We start from the raw sequence: 17,265 nt of genomic DNA on the forward strand, positions 1-17,265 counted from the left end.
CAACATACAATGGTACAATTTGTTTCACAGTTTCTCCACAGGAGATGAAGGAAGAGGCAGTCTCCTTTGTTCTGCTTAGTCTTATCTCCTTCCCACACCACAGATGCAATCTACATCCCTACAAGCTGAAGGTGCTAGAGCGTTGAGGCCAGCAGCACTGTACACAATTTAGCTAGCTAGGAGGTGGTTGTAGGTGCATTTAATCTGTAAACCTCTTTAAGAGGTTTTATTAAAATCAAGAGGTTTATTTTGTGAGTTGATTGTTTAATTTCTATACTGCTTAATCTATTAAAAAATATCTGTAAGTGGTGTACAGAAGACTGAAGCAAAAACAGACAACTTAAAACATTACTAAAATACAGTTACGTATTATGTTGTGAAGTAAAACATGGCGAGGTATTACAGGTGAAGAGGTGGTCAGTGCCTTTTTATTGTGAATTGCTATGAAGTTTTAGTTGGTGTCTGTTGCTTTTAACAAGTGTTTGCTCACCTTCACTTGTCAAGGTAAAAGTTAGAGAAGGCCATCTCATTGCTTTTTCTTCTTGAATTTTGCCCCACCCCAAATGAGCAGCTGGAGAGAGGCCCCATTAGTAGATGATCAAGTTGTTTAGGGTTGGTTTGGAGGGGCTCTGTTTGGAGCTTCCACTGGCTGAAATTGGACAAAGCCATTTTCCTTCAAGGTACTGTACAGTGCACTGGCCAAGAGAATGCCATGCAGTAGTTGAAACCCTTTAACAGCTTCTGCTTTCTTAGTATCCCCCCCCAACTCCTGCAGCACCACGTGGGGGAAAGAAGGGCATGCTTATGTCCAGCTTACGTGCCCAGCTTCCACTCCTCATGCCACAAATAGGGAAAGTAAAGATGACAAACAGTAAAAACATCATTGAACCCCCTCAGCTTGGAAGTGTCCACTTTCTCTTTCTATTGTCCCTTTCACTGGTTTGGACATACTTAGGAACGCAGGCAGAGAAAAAGTGGTCTCTCTTTCCCTGCCCCCCTGGGCCCAGTCCTGCTTCACTCATTTAGCTGCTCCCACTGCAGATTCACAAAAGTCCTGCTGTCCATCTTGTCAATGTACAACGCACCCTGCAGATGGTCCATCTCATGCTGGATGATGCGGGCTGCCCAGCCACTTGCCGGCCAGCTAAACTGCTCCCCAACTTCATTCAGACCTGGGGAAAGGAAAAAGAGGAACTCCAGTGAGAAATGCAGCTCTGGGGTCCTGTCATGCCTTAATGAATCACTCCCCTTGTAGGAACATGTATATCTGACTGAACTTTCCCCAAGCTGTAGGCCCAGTGCAGGCTCCCTGTGCCCAGAGAATATCTACCTGTCCCTGCTTTTTGCTGGTACTTATTGAAACCAGCTGTGCCCCTCAGTCCTGTCAAAAATTAGAAAAGTGAGACTTATGAAAGATTCCACAGCAGGACAGCGTAAGTAAGCATGAGAAAGTGATGCCCACCCACTCTCCCCATTCCATTTTTCATACATAAATTGTCGCTTGCTACACCTCCTGTCCACAGTCACACCAAATAACAGAAAAGCAACATGTGAGTGTGCTACTGATGAAAAGCTTTGGCATAAAAACATGCGCATTTTGACAGGCAGTGTGGGAAGAAGTTGTTTGGTGCCATGAGTTTGTACTTAGCTACGTTCCCACAATTGGAATGCATAATGTAGATTCCCGTTTGCATTAATAACACCTCATAAGATCAACATAGAGCCAAGTTTGAACACCTGAGGCTCGCCACACACTTATACCAGCTCCAAAACTCACACCTCATCCAAGTGTGTTAAAGCTACAAGGAATAACATTGCCAGCTTACCGGAAACTGCCACGGCTTGGTATCTGGCGACGCAAGCAGAGAATCCACTGATGCTTTTACAGCCCTCCGGGAAAGAGACCAGTTGGGAGTCCAGCACCCTCATGGATGGATTCACTACCACATGCAGGGGGAAGGGGGCCATCTGGCAAGCCTGGCGCATACTGGGGCTGTGCTCGTGAAAGAGCTTCTCGGGGAACTCCGCCACAAAGATCTGGAGTGGCACACCCACTTGAGGAGCACTGAGACCCACACATTGTTCTTTCCTCATCACGCGAACCAGAGTACGGATGAGGGTCTGCACCTCACTACTGGCAATCTGTGAGGGCTCCACGGGGGCAGCCAAGGAGCGCAGAATGGGGTCCCCCACCTGGCAGACATGGCTGTAGGGTGGGGTGGGAGGTTTCAAGACTTTGCGCCGCAGATATTGCCAATAGGTGCGCTGCTTCTCTGCCGGAGAGGAACAAGTGCGGCTGCAACTTCTGCATGGTAAAGGTGCCAGGAAAGCTCTGTTCCAAAGGAGGCTGTCCAGCATCCAGGCCAAGCCAGGCCTTAGTCTACAAACTGCCATAATTGTGCTTCAGCCACAAAGCCATCTGCCCAAAGAACAAATAAAATAAAAATAAGATGAGAAAATAAAAATAATGCAAAGACAACAGGTGCAAACACTCCCAAGGGTCTCGAGTCAAAGGGTGGCCTAGCTAAGATCACTGGGAGGGGAAGGGCTGGAAGCTGGAGCTCGGGCAGAGCATCCGCTTGGCTTCTGCATGGTCCCAGGTTCACTACCCAGCAGTGTCTCCAAGTAAGGGCTGGAAGAGACACACAGAGACCTGATAGGAAACCCTGGAGAGCTACTGCCCATCAGCATAGCCAGTACTGAGCTAGATGGACCAAGGATCTGTCTACTCCGTATGGCATTTTCCTGTGCTCCTGTGACTGCAGAAATAGAAAAAGCAGGTTTCTCTGCAAAAGCAATACAGAAAGGATCTAAGATTCTGCCAAAACTCTCAGCCCACATTTGAGGAGCAAAATGAGGAGGCGGAATGTTCTGTACCCCTTCCAATTAAATTTTGGATACCTCTCTTTGTCGTATATATTATCATCATCTATTTATTTCCCTCCAAGCAGCTCACATGGTTCCTTCCAACCGATATTTTAATTCTCCCAATAACCCGGTGAGGTAGGGATATGCTGCGGGAGAATGAAGGGTCCAAGGTCATCCGGTGAGTATCATGGGAATGAGCGGAGGACTTGAACTCAGGTCTCCCAATGCACTCTTGACCAGCAAAACGCCAGAACTCTGCTGCTGGGCTTTTACTTGCAGGGAGGCTCGTTCTAATTTAATTTAACATCGAGGAGGGTTTCAAAATGTGGGTCCCCCACCCGCAACCAGCCCTACCTGACTCCAAGTCTCAAGTTTCAATGGGGCCGCCCACCTTCCTGTCTTGACAAACCACGCGAAGCGATGAAACCGGAAGTGCTCGTGGATGCTGGGAAATGTAGTTCTCAAAACAAAGAACGGCACCACTCCGTGGCAGGCGGGGTACTTGCAGACGCTTTAAGTCAGCTTTTTCCATAGGAGGATGCGGTTGTGTAGCAAAGGGGAGAAGATCCCTCTTGAAGTGACAGGTTTTCCCCATCATATCATTGGTGCAGCTGCCTCAGGCTCATCTGCTTCACCTCAGCCCTGCTGCTAAAGTCAACACCAGCAAGTGTTAGCCCTGAATATTTGCTGCATTTCCACAAATGCACCCCTCAACTACCTGCGAGGGGGGGGGGGAATCCTTCCAACCAATCTAGACAAAAATTGTTCTAGCCTTTTCTGTGCAGAGACTTAATCCAATTAAGACTCCCTCACACTTACCTGCTACCTTTTTAGGACTCCTAGACACAGTCCACCCTTCTCTCCCTGCCTCCTGTCCACTTTGCTTAATATCCCCCCCCCAAAAAAAGAGAGAATTTCGAAGCATTCAAAATCTCACTCACTTGTTGTCCTGAGCCATTTTAACTTGCCCTGGTGATGGAGCTGTTGTTTTAAATTTGCTTATTTCTCATCTACTAAAGCTCAGAAAAACCAGGATCTAAACTCTTCGCCTCCCTGTGGAATGCCCTCCCTTCAAATGTCAAGGAGATAAAGAACTACAGAACTTTTAGAAGACATCTGAAAGCAGCCCTGTATCGGGAAGTTTTTAATGTTTGATGTTTTACTATGTTATAACAGAGTGGCAGCTTATAGCATTTATAAATCATTTATAAATCATTATTATTATTATTATTATTATTGTTGTTGTTGTTGTTGTTAATAATAATAATAATAATAATAATAATAATATTAAAACCTCATTTCTTGGACTTCAACTGCAGATGATATTGGCCTTGGCTAGCAGGTTTCCTCTTCCTGTAATTACCCTCTTCTGAAGGACAGCTACAACCCAAAGCAGTTGGTAAGAACAGTGGGATTCCTGCACTCAGCAAGTTGAACTTACCAAAGAAGAAATTCATATCTAGTCTGAGACATCAAGGGAAAACTGGCAGAGACACATTTTATTCTGCAGCTTAAGGCATCAGGCAATTCCAGAGGAGAGGAAGATAAGGATGACACGAGCATTTTTGGTGAATGGGGAGGCCCAGAAAAAACTGGTACCGACTGATACCTAAAGCAACTAGCTTCAGGAGAGAAGATTCAGGGGCCCACTCTCTTCACAGTACAGCATAGTGAGGTACAACACAGAGAACCAAACAAGCAATCAAGTTTATTCAAACCCTGATCCACCTTCACCAAAATTCCTTCCTCCCAGTGTCCACACCCAACTTCCTTCCCACCAGAGCAATGAAAGCTCAACTCAGTCTGTCCTTGAAGTGCTGAACCCAAAACCATCCTGCTGTGCCTGCCCATCGCAGGAATGAGTCTCTCCTCAGTCAGGTTCAAGTACCATGGAACCCCGGAAAACAGGCAAAATCCAGTGAAAACTATTCTAGAGGAGCACTCAGCAGCAAGGCATCACCAGAAGCTGCACTGCTCTCTTCTGCTTCCAGAACAGGGACTGGGGCACTGGGATCTGCTTCCTGCCTGGCATCAGGGAGTTCCAAGTCCAATGGAGGAGGTGCTAGGCTTTCTTCAGTCAGCCTTTTCTCCTCAGACAAGGGATAGACAGTCTCTTTCTCCGGCAGGACTGAGGCCAGGAGCTCCTGAATCAGCTGCTCATCCACACAGCCAAGATTGCCATATTTGTGCAGCTGTGTTGGGGGAACACCTAGCAGTAAAAAAAGAAAATATATTAAAACGAGAAGTTAAAATCTTACATCAACCCTAAGATAGAGAACATTCCTTGTACTACTGCCAATTCTCTTCTCTCTCTCTCCCTTCCCCTGGCAGTAGCCTGAGCTGTTGAGCACCGATTTCAGTGACTTGCAAGCCTACAAGGACCACCACAAACCAACACCACCCCACCAATGTGCTGTTCACAAAGTTACAAGCAAAAGCCACTCATCCACCACAGGCCAGGGCTCAGCTGCAAGCTCCTTCCCCACCAAAAGAGTTCAAGTAGCCATACCCAAAGTCTGTGCAATTTGTGCTGGGGGGAAGAGGAGCTGCAGACAACGGTTGAGGTAGGGCACCAAGTCTTCCAGAAATGCCATGCAGAAGTGAATGAACAGCTCTTGCTCTCGGCTGCTGAAGGCCACAGCCTCTGCCCGGTGGAAAACCAGAATGACCTTTGTCACCTGCAAAGAGAAAAAGAGAAGCTATAATTTCTTGGTTTGGTGTCCAAGTGGAAGGAAGGGACTGCAGTATTACTCAGCATGCTAGCCTCATCAAATGGTCAAAATAAAAGCCCAGCTAATCGGTCTGGGACACACCCAGAAGCTGAGTGACAAGATGTCACATACTACCTTATAGAACAGGGACTAAGAAACTTTGATCTCTCAAGTGCCACAGTCTCCTGGCAGGCAATCCAGCAGGGGCCATTTGCTGACTATGGGTGGGGTTAGAGCTAGTGGTGAGCAGGTTCAGTAGCCAAAACAGGCGAGGTCAACCACTTTCTCTCTCTCCTCTCTTCCAGCCCACCCAAAGCAAGCACTGATTGCTGTTGTCAGATGCCTGAACTGGCTGCTTGCAAAGGGCTTCTTGAAATAAGCCAGAGGCCCATCCCTGAACAGACAGACAGCAGCAACATCAGAGGGAACAAGCATAAACTCACAAACATGACCTGCCAAGTTGCTGAAAAGGGCTAGGAAACTCCAAGGAGTATAACTAAAGATAAGGCTGCAAGCAGCTAAAACTCTGCTGCTAGCAAATTTCTGTCCTGTCACCTAGACATCTGGAGTATTTTTAATCCAGCCTCTTGGTGCACATGAGCAACAAAGAGCCCCACCTGGCCAAGTGCATCCTCCAGGGTAGCCGCCACGTCTGGGGCAAGAGCCACAGGGCAGCAGAGGCGCAGGTCGTTGAAGGCTACTAGGATGTTGTTGAGGAAGCAGGCGAGTGGTGGGAAATCTAGCAGCACCATGGGGGGCTGGAGGGTGCCTGGCTGGGCAGAAGGAGCCACTGCTACAGGGATGGTGCTGCTGCTGCTGCCCAAGGCAGTCGGCACAGAGATTAGCGTGTAGGAGTTCATCTCCTCCTGGAATTTGTTCACAGCTTCCTGCATGGCTCTCTTGAAGGTGACCAGTGCCACCCGCTGAAATATGGGGATGAGCAAGCCCCGGAAGTCCGCTCCAACACGGCTGAACGAGAGGCCAAAGTACATGCACTGGCCCAGCAGGGAGTCCAGGCGGCTGCCCACACCACGCTGCAAGTCACGCTCAAGCACCAGCAGGAACTGGGAGACCTTCTGCAGGACCCACCCATGGAAGATGGCACTTTCATTGAGGGTGTCCTGCCCAGGGGGAGGCACCAGCGGCTCCTCGTCAGCAAAAATGGCACGGTACTGCGTGACAATGTCAAAGAGGTGCACGCGGCAGGCCTCAATGGTCTTGGTAATATGCACATAGGGGTCGTCACCAGGAACAGCAGCAAGGATAGAACGTAGCCAGATGTCCCGTGCCTGCAGGAAAGTAATTCGTAGCTCAGCCTCAGTGAAGACATCCATGCAGCGAAGGTAGCCAATGATGCGCAAGCAGGCTGGCAGCTGAATGTTGGTGCGAAGCTGCTGGATCAGCTGCGTAAGCATGAGCTGTGTGGACTGGCGCACCTCTGCCACTATGCCCTAGGAAGGAGAAGAGAGACAAAATAAACTGTTACCCATGGTACCCAAACCAAGCTGATCTCAATACTGCACAAACTATTTTATTTTCACTAGAGTCCATGTGATCACTTAAGAAAGGGTCTACAGGTCACTGGTAGATATACCTGCTTGATATACTAGATATACTCTGGCTGCCAAAGTAGACAATATTGGGCTTAGTGCACAGTCCAACCTGGTATGAGGTAACTGCATGTTATAATGATGTGTACTTTTGGGAACTTTTAAAGAGATCTAACTTGCTGTTATCCTGAGTTCCTTTGGGAGGAAGAGTGGGATATAAACATGGTAAATAAATAAAGTGTTGTGACCTTAAGAATGCATTCTTCTTTGCAGATAGAAGAAGGGCTTTACTGGATCAGAACAGGGCCTGCCTCATCTCAGCTTTCTGTACAAGAATCCCTGCAACTAGCAAATTAGACATTCACCAAGAGTCATTAGTCAGTGATGGGGTGTGGTCTATCTTCTATCTATCCCTGCTTTGCAGATTGCACTTAAGAGATCAGTGGCTTGTATCCTGCTCTTGTTGAAAGTCAAAGAAATAGATCACTACAGCACATGCACAAACCCAGGCTGCAATAAGCAACATAAGCACTTAGTCAAGGAAAAAAGCAACAAGAGAAGAAGCCTCAAATCCAGAAATTTTCTGGCTTCTACAAACAGAACAAGACAGCTCATGATGGTCCAGGATTGTGGGCCTCAGGTACCCTTAGGCAGTCAAACAACCTGGATCAAACTTAGGAAACCAGAACAGAAGCCACCCCACCTCTGACTCTGTGAGCCAAGGCAGAGAAAACAAATGCAAAGGGTTGGAGATGCCTTTCTTCACTAAGCTTTTGCTCAGGTCCTGAAACTCTAGTAGCAAATGGCTGGGACCTACTATCATCGTATGGCTTAAGGCAGCTCTGGCACCTGCCAGGCTCAGAACATGTCTGCACCTGGATGACAGGGATGGTGGCGTGCTTCTTCTCAAGGCGGCGGACGTAGGACACCAGCTCCAGGGCCTCCTCATAGTAACTGTTCCGGACGCAGGTGTCCATCAGCTGGGGGATCTCCAGCACTTCCAGGATCTCTGTGTGGAGGTTCAGGGTCAGGCTGTTCATACGGCGGTTCTGGGCGATCTGTTCAGCCTCCTGCATGAAGTTCCTGGAGGCAGGAGCAAAAGAAGAAGAAAGCAGGTTAGGCCAGGAAAAGCAAAAGGGGAAGCCAGCCAGCCCCCTCTAACCCACCCATTCCAATGGCAGTGAGTTCCATAAGTTAACGGTGGGGCGCCCCAGGATTATTCCTGCCCCCAAAAGGAGTGTGGCGGCAGCCTTGGCCTCAAACTCCTCCTGCTCACCGGCAGGCCTCGGCGAAGGGTGGGAGGCGGCCCAAGAGGCGGTCGAGGCCCTGCTCGATGCCACCGAAGCCGCGACGCGTCTCAGCGGTGCATTCGGCGGAGCGGATGAAGGTCTTGTAGTGGGCGAAGGCCAAGGCCCGCGTCTGCGCCCCGAGCTGTGCTCGTTCCTCCGCCAACCGGCCGGGTTCCCTCCGCAAGGCCTCCAGGCCCAGGCCCGCCAGCGCCGACAGGTATGTCGCCAGCTCCGCGTCCCCCGCCGCCAGGGGCGGAGGCAGTGGCGAGGTCGCCCCGCGGAAAAGCCATGCCAGCAGGCTCGCTTCCTCTAGGTCCGCCGAAGGCTCCTGGGCCGCCATCGGGCCTCCCTCGACGTGGACCAGGAAGTGATCGCTATGGCAACCGGGAGGCCGCGCTAGCCAGAGGCAGAGGCTAGTCCTCCGTGGCAGATCCGGGTGCCGCTCTGCCCGAAACCTCTGTGTTCGTATGACGTAACCAGGAGGTCACGCAACGACGCTCCGACATGAAGATCACTTGCACTCTATTGTGACCATAGACATATTTCTGTGCGTCAGCCTAGAAAGGGAAGAGCCTATGAGTGTAGGACATCCGAACGTAGTTTGATGTTGCAACTTCCGTTTCACGTCTTTGATCCGAGGCTTCCTTGAATTGGAACCACGCGGGTCTCCGGCGTCTGTCTCGGAAGGTGCGATGCGGCCCCTCACGGAGGAAGAAACGCGTGCGCTCTTCGAGAAGCTCTCCAAATAGTAAGCGGGGTGGCTGTGGTGGCATTTGTGTTCTCTGGGTTCATTAGGGTTTATGATTAACCCATGGAACTCACTGACACAAGATACCCGGATCCCCACCCAATGGACAGAGGGAATTAGAGAAATCAGTGAAGGAGGGGAAGTCTGTCTCTTGCTGTTGGCCCAGAAAGTAAAATGGAAGCGTCATTGAACCATAGCGGTGGAAGATCCCGCATAGGTCCTCTAGCCCACCCCAATGGATGTAGAGAATCACAACATTATAGGCAGGCAGCAACCCATGCTCTGTTGCGAGGAAGGGGGCACCCATCTTCCCATACAGACTGTACCAGTGTGGAATAGCTCTTCTTAATCTTCCACGGAATACCACTAGCTGGGAGACAACAGCAGGAGAACTAGATGGGTCGTGTTTAATGCAGAAAAATAATTACAGGGATTATAGGGAAGTCAGTATAATAGTTTAAAATTGAAGTCTTCATATACAGGGGAAGGATGTCTTAGAAATGGCTGCTGTTCTCCACCCCTGCTTGCTGGCTCCCTGCAGGCATTTGACTTGCTTTTGCCAGGAGGAGGAGGCTGAACTAATTGGGCATTTGCTCAAATCTAGCGTAAGAGGGCTGTTCTCATGCTTTCTGGGGACTGGCTGACAGTGTGTCTCTTTGTTCCAACCTTTTTAAGTATTGGTGAGAACATCCAGCTCCTGGTTGACCGGCCAGATGGTGCCTACTGCTTCCGCCTGCACAAGGACCGTGTCTATTACCTCAGGTGAGGAGGCCCTACATTCACCCTGGGGCATGTTATTAATTTTAACACCTTCATCCATAACACACATTAAGTAAAAATAAAAGGATGGATCTTTGAACATGTGTAAGGCTCTCTTCCTCTTCCAGAATGTACCCACGTCTTTGTGGGTGGGGAGAAGAGTAGAGGCATCTATGGGGAAAAGGAAAGGGCCTGTTTTCTTTTGTAAGATGCTGCTTGTTTTCACTGCAGAGCTGCAAGGTGCTGGGAAAGAGATCTTGTTTCCCTTGTGTTTTTAGCAGCAGAAGAGCAAAAGATGTAAAAGGAGCAGAACTGAACTAAGGGAAGCTGTACTCATGGAGTCTTTCATATGCAAATGAAGGACAGAGAGGAGGGACTTGGTCTCATAATTTAACTCTGAGCTCCCGTCTTGTCTGATCCAGTTTTTGGCACATTTTATCACTTCCAGTGCAAGTGCACCACATTGTATTTGGGGACCAGGAGTGGCTATAACGTCTTTCTTGTTTTAGGGTTGCTTGGATTAAATCCCCAAACCTGCCTTTCCATCATCTCAGTATCCCCAATTTGGTTTAGGTACCTTAAAGCTTCTCCTCTCCCCTATGGAAGCATATGATCAAAAAGCCACAATATTGGCTGCAGGTACTTGGAGTGATGCTCTTGGTTCAGTGATGCTCTGATGGTGACTTTGGAGCTTCTGAATCTGGAGAGACCGAGTCCTAATGATAAGTCTTTGCTTTCTGTTTCTCAGTGAGAAGATTCTGAAGCTTGCTACAAACATCCCCCGGGAGAATCTGGTATCTCTCGGCACCTGCTTTGGAAAGTTCACCAAGAGCCAGAAGTTCCGACTCCACATCACTGCCCTCGATTACCTTGCTCCGTACGCCAAGGTAAAGATGGCACAGAGGACCATTTATTTGAGGGGCACTATCCTACCAAAATAGGTACCGCTCTGGTGGGAAGGTAAATGGCATTTCCATGCTGCTCTGGTTTCGCCAGAAGTGGTTTAGTCATGCTGACCACATGACCCGGAAGCTGTACGCCGGCTCCCTCGGCCAATGAAGCGAGATGAGTACTGCAACCCCAGAGACGTCTGCAATTGGACCTAACGGTCAGGGGTCCCTTTATCTTTACCTAGCCTACCAAAAATGTCAAAACACCTGTAGTGCTGTGTGGGGTGGGGACCTGCTAGCTGTTTATTGGGAAGGAGGGTATTTTTTTCCCTTGTGCTAATCTAAGGAGGACAAGAAAGGGAACCCGTGTAGTGGTACATTTAATGTAACTCAAAGAGGATATCTCTCATTTTTTTTCTCATGCAGTACAAAGTGTGGGTGAAGCCTGGGGCAGAGCAGTCCTTCCTTTATGGGAACCACATACTGAAGTCTGGCTTGGGGCGCATCACAGAGAGCACTGCCCAGTACCAGGGTGTGGTGGTATATTCCATGGCTGACGTCCCCCTGGTGAGTGACACCTGGTGGGTGGGTGGGTTGGATGGTTGGACCCGAGTGAATTTGAAGTTAAGACAATGCCCCTCCAAGGTCTTAATGCCTTCCTTGTTCCAATTGACCTTCTTAGGGCTTTGGAGTGGCAGCCAAGTCCACCCAGGAGTGCCGGAAAGTGGACCCCATGGCGATCGTGGTTTTTCACCAAGCGGATATTGGAGAATACATACGGCATGAAGAGACGCTGACATAAATGGCAGGGCAGAAAGCCCCAGAGACTGACTTTCCCTCAGATAGAAGCTGCAGGCTTTCAACCAGCCTGTGCCCCTTTTCATGCAGACTGTGGAAAGCGCAACTTCTACCTCCTGATGTGGCTACCTCCTGATGGCCACAGTGAGACTGTAGATGAGTTACAAAACTTTGGGATGTAGCTGCAGGCCTGGCAGTTCTAGGGACACAGCTACAATTCTGACACAGTAAAGCTATTTCATTTTTATCCTTTCATTGTCTTGATTCATCTGGTGTTCAGGGAACTGATTACATTAAAGCCTCTTTTATTTTGCCCTGGGCTTTGGGGCTGGGGAACCAGGGGTGTTTTACAAAGCCATGGAGAACCAAAAGCTAGAAGTTCTCTTTTCCTCTCACCTTCCCTGCTGCAGCTACCTTTGCTTCCAAGCTGTCTGTCTCTAAAGGAAGAGGAAGGAATCTTGTGTTTGGTGGTGGTGGAGATCATGTGTGTCTGCATGCGCACCCCCATTTACTAACTATGCCCTTAATGTACCTCTTGATCAATGTAAAAATCTCACATACCTATGCTGTGGTTGCAGCAGGACTCCTGCATTTTGAGTCATGTTTATTTTAACTTGGGGCAGTTTCATTTCAAGTCAACCAACCCCCTGTGGCTCCTCTGGAAGAATACTTGGATTTTTCAGCCAACACCCCTCCCCCACCAAAAAAAGAAGCCGCACCAGCAGGTGGACATGCCCTTGCTCTCCTTTGCTGCTTGCAGGTATTTAGTCAGTTGGGTGTTAAGAGGATGGCAAGGAGAGAGCAGTTTGGCTTTTCAGCCTGGCATAAATAGCCTTCTGAAGCAGCCTCAGCACCGTGGCTTGTTGGTGGCTGTGGTGGGCTGTGTGGTGAAGAGGCGCTTGAGGAAGTAGAGTTGCAGGACACCAGAGAGAACAATGGCCAGGCTCTGGGCCGCTGACCACCAGTTCACGTAGTTGTAATTGGACTCCAGAAGGAAGTAGTCCGAGGTGCTCTTCATCCGACTAAAAATGTAGTAGCGCCACATTTGGAAGATGCCATTCAGCAGTTTTTTGGTGCTCTCCTGTTAACAAAAGAGTGGAGCAGGGAAAGCTCTTCAGTCCCAGATGTCTGTCCTTGGCCCTGCTGTGGCTTTGAACAGATACTTCACTTAGGCTACAGATGGCTGCTCCTGGCAACCGGCTGTCTGGCCAACCATGGGGAGCTTTTTCCTTCACAGCCTGAAAGGAAAGGATGCCTGTCCTTCTCCCTAACAGCTGTCAGACTCAGGTGGGTAATAAATAAATAAAATATCCAGGCTGCATCAAGCATGAAGGAGATCATCTCTGTCCCATTTCCTCCCAGCCCTGGAGGTTCCAAATAACTCCCAGCTTTATCACTGCTACCTTATTTATTTTTAGTTCTGTAATAAGTTACCTCAATTGCATCTAGTGTGTCGTTAAGTCTTTTCCTCTCAGCTTCATGTGGAGTTTGTAGATCAAAGCCCTCATAGAAGACCCCAAAGTTGAGGTAGACCTGCACGGAGCCAAAGTGGTTGTACCGATTGCTCAGACAGAGCTGATAGAAGCCTGCAAGAAAGAGTTAAACTTGTGCCAGGTGAACCAGCAGCATTTAAGGCCTTCTGGTGTTGGGTGTGAGCAACGCAATTTGAATTCAGGTCTGTAAGAGAGAGACTGAATGTGCCCCTTTCTTGAAAAGATAGCCTACATTTTAAAAGGGGTAGCTGTGTCATTTAGAGATAGCTTGCTTGGCCCTCGTATACAATAATCCGATTAGAGTCAAAGTTTTTCTGGGATTTCCTGGTTGTCCATCCCTCTAAAAAGAAAACATAAATGGAGGAGTAAGATGGGGTGGCAGGCAGCAAGGGAGATTATGCCTGTGCCCATCTAACCAATCTGCTTTCAGCTTCCTTTTGGGGGAATATGAAGTGGTCCAGAGAGAGAAAGAGCCTGTCATTCCTAGAGTGCTTTCTGAACATCATTCATAGTTACTAGCCTCATATCTTTGGGGAGGGTGGTAGGTGTGTCTCAGAGAATATAAGAACCTGCCTTACACCCACTCAGACCATTGGATCACCTAGCTCAGCATTGTCTAAACTGGCAGGCAATGGCTCTCCCAAGATTTCAGACATTCCCAGTCTTGCCTAGACATAGTTGGAATTGAATCTTGGGTCTTCAAATCTGATGCTCTCCTGCTGAGCCATGGGCCCAGAGGTTTTTCCTCCTGTGAGGTTATAACTAAACAGAGGTTTTCTATTTCAGAACCCAGCCTTTGAGCACCCAGTTCAAGGTGGCTTTATGGGAGGAGAGTCTGCAATGGGGGACGTGCTCACTGCATGTTCTGGATCACCTATTTTGCTTGGAGGCTGCACCTGAGCCAGTTCTGGGAGTCTAGAAAGCACTCTTGATATGGCTGTGGGTACAGAGAGGGAGGCACCTGTTTCCTCGGTTTGGAAGTTGATCTGTCCCCGTGTATCCTGGGAGGTGCCAAGGTGGAGCCCATTGGGGTCATTTGCAGTTGCCAGGATGTGTTGGTCATGTCCAAGACCTGAAGACCACTGGACCTGAAACCAAGATAGGATAGGGATAGGACAGGACAGGACAAGAAATGGGATGGCATTGGTAATGCTATAACCATGTTGCCTGCCACTTTCTTGTTTTCGGTTTCTTAGATGCAAGAGCTGACCTGTGCAAGTATTGAGCTACAGAAGGCAAATGGAGCTGCCATTTCCATATTGGAAGGCACGATGTACCTATCGCTTATGCTGCTGGTACACACACACGGCAAGGAGAATTCGCGCAAAAGCAGCAATTTCATGAGAGTATGCACAAGAGAGTCAGACAAAACAGTTTAGTCATTGGACTTTCAAAGCAACAGGTTACATGCTGAATATGTGTCTTCTCCACAAACCTCTGCAGGCAGATGATGAGACAGGAATTGCAGTTATCTACAAAGTTTCCAGTGCACTTAGTGTAGGAGTGGGCAACTAGCACGTTGACCTGCCACCACCAGCCAACCCACTTCTTGCTGGTAGCCCTTAATCCCTGACTTGGTGGGTGGCAAATATATGCGAGTGCCTTACCCTTCCACTTTCAGGGTTGGATGCCTCCCCATGAACTGTGTCTGGAGGAAGCTGAGCTGTTTCCTTGAAACTGGCCCATGCAATAACCCCACAAAAATATTCTTCCTTCCAGAACCAACCAGTCACGGTGCCAGCTGAATCACCCTCCTGCCTCCAGCTCCTGCATCATGACTGGATTTACAGCATGGTCATGGTCTTGTTCACCTTCAGAGCAATCCAGTTTACCAAGAGGAAAGTGGAGCTGAAAGTTTCTGGCTTGAGGCCAAGTGCCATGACAGGAGACTGCCAAGGTGCTTGTGCTGACCCACCATTGAGGCTGGATTGTCAAGGCAGTTTAGAAGTACAGTGGTACCTCGGGTTAAGAACTTAATTTGTTCTGGACATCCGTTCTCAACCTGAAACTGTTCTTAACCTGAAGCACCACTTTAGCTAATGGGGCCTGCCGCTACTGCCGCGCAATTTCTGTTCTCATCCTGAAGTAAAGTTCTTAACCTGAGGTACTACTTCTGGGTTAGTGGAGTCTGTAACCTGAAGCGTTTGTAACCCGAGGTACCACTGTAAAGAGTTTAAGCAGCAGGAAGGCTCCAGTTTTATAGCTGGCACCTAAAGGGAGGTCTTTGGCAGAGACCTCAGCATTGGCAAACCCAAGAGTGAGAGACGGTTCCTTTCAGGAAGTCACTAAATCATCTTTATGGATAAATGGCACTTCTAGAAAATCTGGAATCTAAAAAACACACTCAGCAATGCCACCAACCTTCCCTGTCCATGTAACTCTTGTACTTTCCATATGTTTTGGATTACAATGCCCCATAGCCCTTCCATCATGCAGGCTAGGGCTAGGTATTCTCAACTGGGCAAGATAGTTAAACCTCAACAAGTTCTTTAAGGCGCAATGAAAGAATCTGGCTTGACTATTGATACTTTAGGGGTTCATGACAACCAATAAGATAATGCAAGATTCCCCGTTTGCGTTCTGGCGGATGCTGGTTACAAACATAGGAACTTGCCTTATGCTAAATTGGATCATAGGTCCAAACTAGTTTGTTATTCTCTCAGTTTGACAGACAGTGGCTCTCCAGGGCTTCAGCCAGGGAAATTTTTTCAGCCCTCCCTCAAAATGTCAGGGGTAGAAGCTGAGACCTATATGCCAAGCAGATGCTCTTCCCCAAGCCAAATCCCTTTCCCTGGTTCTGCTGCTACTAGAGAATCTGGCTGCTCATTACTGTCCCCCCTTGACCACAGCACAACCCTTGGATTTTGTGCAGCACCCCCTCCACCGGCACCCACCTGATAGCTAAAGTAGAAAAAGCCGCTCTGATGGGCAAATTGCCAGAAGCACTCTATGCTGCCTGCAGGGATGACAATGCCAAAGTTGTACTGGTCCGCCCCACGGAAAAGAGGCTGGTCGCTGGAACCACTCAGAGGTTCAGACTTGCGGGCTTGGGCAAGTTCCAGCCCCCCCACCAACAAGCCCACCATTGCAGCCACAGGTAACGCTGCAAGCATCTTGCCACAGGGAAGGTAGCTGAGCTTGGCTGGAGGCAAGTGCCAGAGCTGGAGTCCAGCATGCTGGCAGCTGGTAATCATTAACTCCACCCTCACGCCCTGTGTTTGTGCAGCTTGCTGCTGAATCAACTCTTCATTCCTCAAGGAAGCAGTCAATGCCTTAAGGACACGCGGAGTGAGCTCAGTGGAAAGCAGTTCCTCCCCCTACCTGCTGCTTGCCAGACTTCTTGGACTGCAATTCCCATCAGCCCTAGTCTCAGATGGTTGTGCTGATGTAACCTGTAGTCCAAGAGATCTGGAGGCGAGGGGAGGCAGTGGTAAAGTGTTCCTTCAAGCACAAGCCTCTTGCAGCAGTTGAGCAGCAGAGCACTAGGCCCTGTACAGGTGAAGCAGCCGAGGGGCAGACAGAACATTGATTCCTCCTAAGATCTCCAGGTGGCATACCTGGTTCCTCCAGCACCACGTTTTTAATAACCACCACCCTGAGAGGTTGAAAGGGTGCCTGGACCAGGCTGATCCAGGGAGTTTTCCTGCTCAGTGCTTTGAACCTGGCTGGAATCAGTTCCTCATAGCCTGACATTCTGGCTAATTCAACCACCACACTGGTACTCTTTGCTGCAGGTTTCCTGTTGGGGCATTTGGTTGGCCGCTTTGAAAACCAGGTGCTGGACTAGATGGGCCCCTATTTGACCAGATTATTCAGCTGCTTCAGGGCTCTTCTGATGCTTTTATGCTAAAAGGCAACAGGGAATGGTTAGATCTATTCTGTCTTAGACGAAGGCAGGTTACCCAACAGCAAAAAGCACAGAGCAAACAAATCTGCTATGCTAGAGGGTAAGCAGGTCACACTTTCATTACTGCAACTCACACATACTGCATTTTAAGTCCCAAGACTGCAGTTTGATTTAAATAGTATCTCTTTCCTACTAAAGCCCTTTGTTGGGAAAAACTGCCCTAACTAGTTTGCCCTTTTCTTTGCCCAGAGTGTGGCTGCATTCCATTCCACCCACTTCAGCGCAAATCCTTCTTGTCTCCTTGTTACTCAA

The 17,265-nt window shown here is 48.8% G+C and overlaps 3 protein-coding genes across 4 annotated transcripts; 1 reads left to right on the top strand and 2 right to left on the bottom strand.

Moving 5' to 3' along the window:
• Window positions 1–880: 880 nt before the first annotated feature.
• Window positions 881–8,995, bottom strand: COG8 (component of oligomeric golgi complex 8). 2 transcript variants are annotated; one of them, XM_083452335.1, is made up of 5 exons: window positions 8,406–8,836; window positions 8,005–8,212; window positions 6,197–7,030; window positions 5,378–5,546; window positions 881–1,172 (listed from the first exon to the last, which is right to left on the bottom strand). In XM_083452335.1, exons 1-5 carry the CDS (start codon window positions 8,756–8,758, stop codon window positions 1,015–1,017), a joined length of 1,722 nt encoding a protein of 573 aa, XP_083308461.1. In that variant the 5' UTR covers window positions 8,759–8,836; the 3' UTR covers window positions 881–1,014. The 2 variants fall into 2 exon arrangements, with proteins under 2 accessions (XP_083308461.1, XP_083308460.1); XM_083452334.1 differs by lacking the exon at window positions 881–1,172 and adding an exon at window positions 4,557–5,077 and having other exon boundaries at window positions 8,406–8,995.
• A 10-nt stretch (window positions 8,996–9,005) lies between these two features.
• On the top strand, window positions 9,006–11,866 carry NIP7 (nucleolar pre-rRNA processing protein NIP7). Its single transcript, XM_083452355.1, has 5 exons — window positions 9,006–9,166; window positions 9,842–9,928; window positions 10,674–10,812; window positions 11,242–11,382; window positions 11,498–11,866. Exons 1-5 carry the CDS (start codon window positions 9,111–9,113, stop codon window positions 11,615–11,617), a joined length of 543 nt encoding a protein of 180 aa, XP_083308481.1. The 5' UTR covers window positions 9,006–9,110; the 3' UTR covers window positions 11,618–11,866.
• Window positions 11,867–12,180: 314 nt separating this feature from the next.
• Window positions 12,181–16,397, bottom strand: TMED6 (transmembrane p24 trafficking protein 6). Its single transcript, XM_083452352.1, has 4 exons — window positions 16,001–16,397; window positions 14,068–14,194; window positions 13,048–13,199; window positions 12,181–12,694 (listed from the first exon to the last, which is right to left on the bottom strand). Exons 1-4 carry the CDS (start codon window positions 16,298–16,300, stop codon window positions 12,461–12,463), a joined length of 813 nt encoding a protein of 270 aa, XP_083308478.1. The 5' UTR covers window positions 16,301–16,397; the 3' UTR covers window positions 12,181–12,460.
• Window positions 16,398–17,265: the final 868 nt, after the last annotated feature.

The sequence above is a fragment of the Podarcis tiliguerta genome, assembly GCF_965153285.1.
Source record: "Podarcis tiliguerta genome assembly, chromosome: 8".
Taxonomy (NCBI): domain Eukaryota; kingdom Metazoa; phylum Chordata; class Lepidosauria; order Squamata; family Lacertidae; genus Podarcis; species Podarcis tiliguerta.

Bases quoted from the DNA above. Each gene is read 5' to 3' on its own strand.
- COG8 (XM_083452334.1), bottom strand. From the start codon at position 8,758: ATGGCGGCCCAGGAGCCTTCGGCGGACCTAGAGGAAGCGAGCCTGCTG. The intron at 7,031-8,004 runs GTGCAGACATGT...TCTCCTTCCTAG, and splicing joins CCACCATCCCTGTCATCCAG to GGCATAGTGGCAGAGGTGCG. The intron at 5,547-6,196 runs GTGGGGCTCTTT...TTCTCTTTGCAG, and splicing joins TGGAGGATGCACTTGGCCAG to GTGACAAAGGTCATTCTGGT.
- NIP7 (XM_083452355.1), top strand. From the start codon at position 9,111: ATGCGGCCCCTCACGGAGGAAGAAACGCGTGCGCTCTTCGAGAAGCTC. The intron at 9,929-10,673 runs GTGAGGAGGCCC...TCTGTTTCTCAG, and splicing joins GACCGTGTCTATTACCTCAG to TGAGAAGATTCTGAAGCTTG. The intron at 10,813-11,241 runs GTAAAGATGGCA...TTTCTCATGCAG, and splicing joins ACCTTGCTCCGTACGCCAAG to TACAAAGTGTGGGTGAAGCC.
- TMED6 (XM_083452352.1), bottom strand. From the start codon at position 16,300: ATGATTACCAGCTGCCAGCATGCTGGACTCCAGCTCTGGCACTTGCCT. The intron at 13,200-14,067 runs GTGCCTCCCTCT...TCTTTCTTGCAG, and splicing joins CTTCCAAACCGAGGAAACAG to GCTTCTATCAGCTCTGTCTG. The intron at 12,695-13,047 runs GTAACTTATTAC...TTTTGTTAACAG, and splicing joins ACACACTAGATGCAATTGAG to GAGAGCACCAAAAAACTGCT.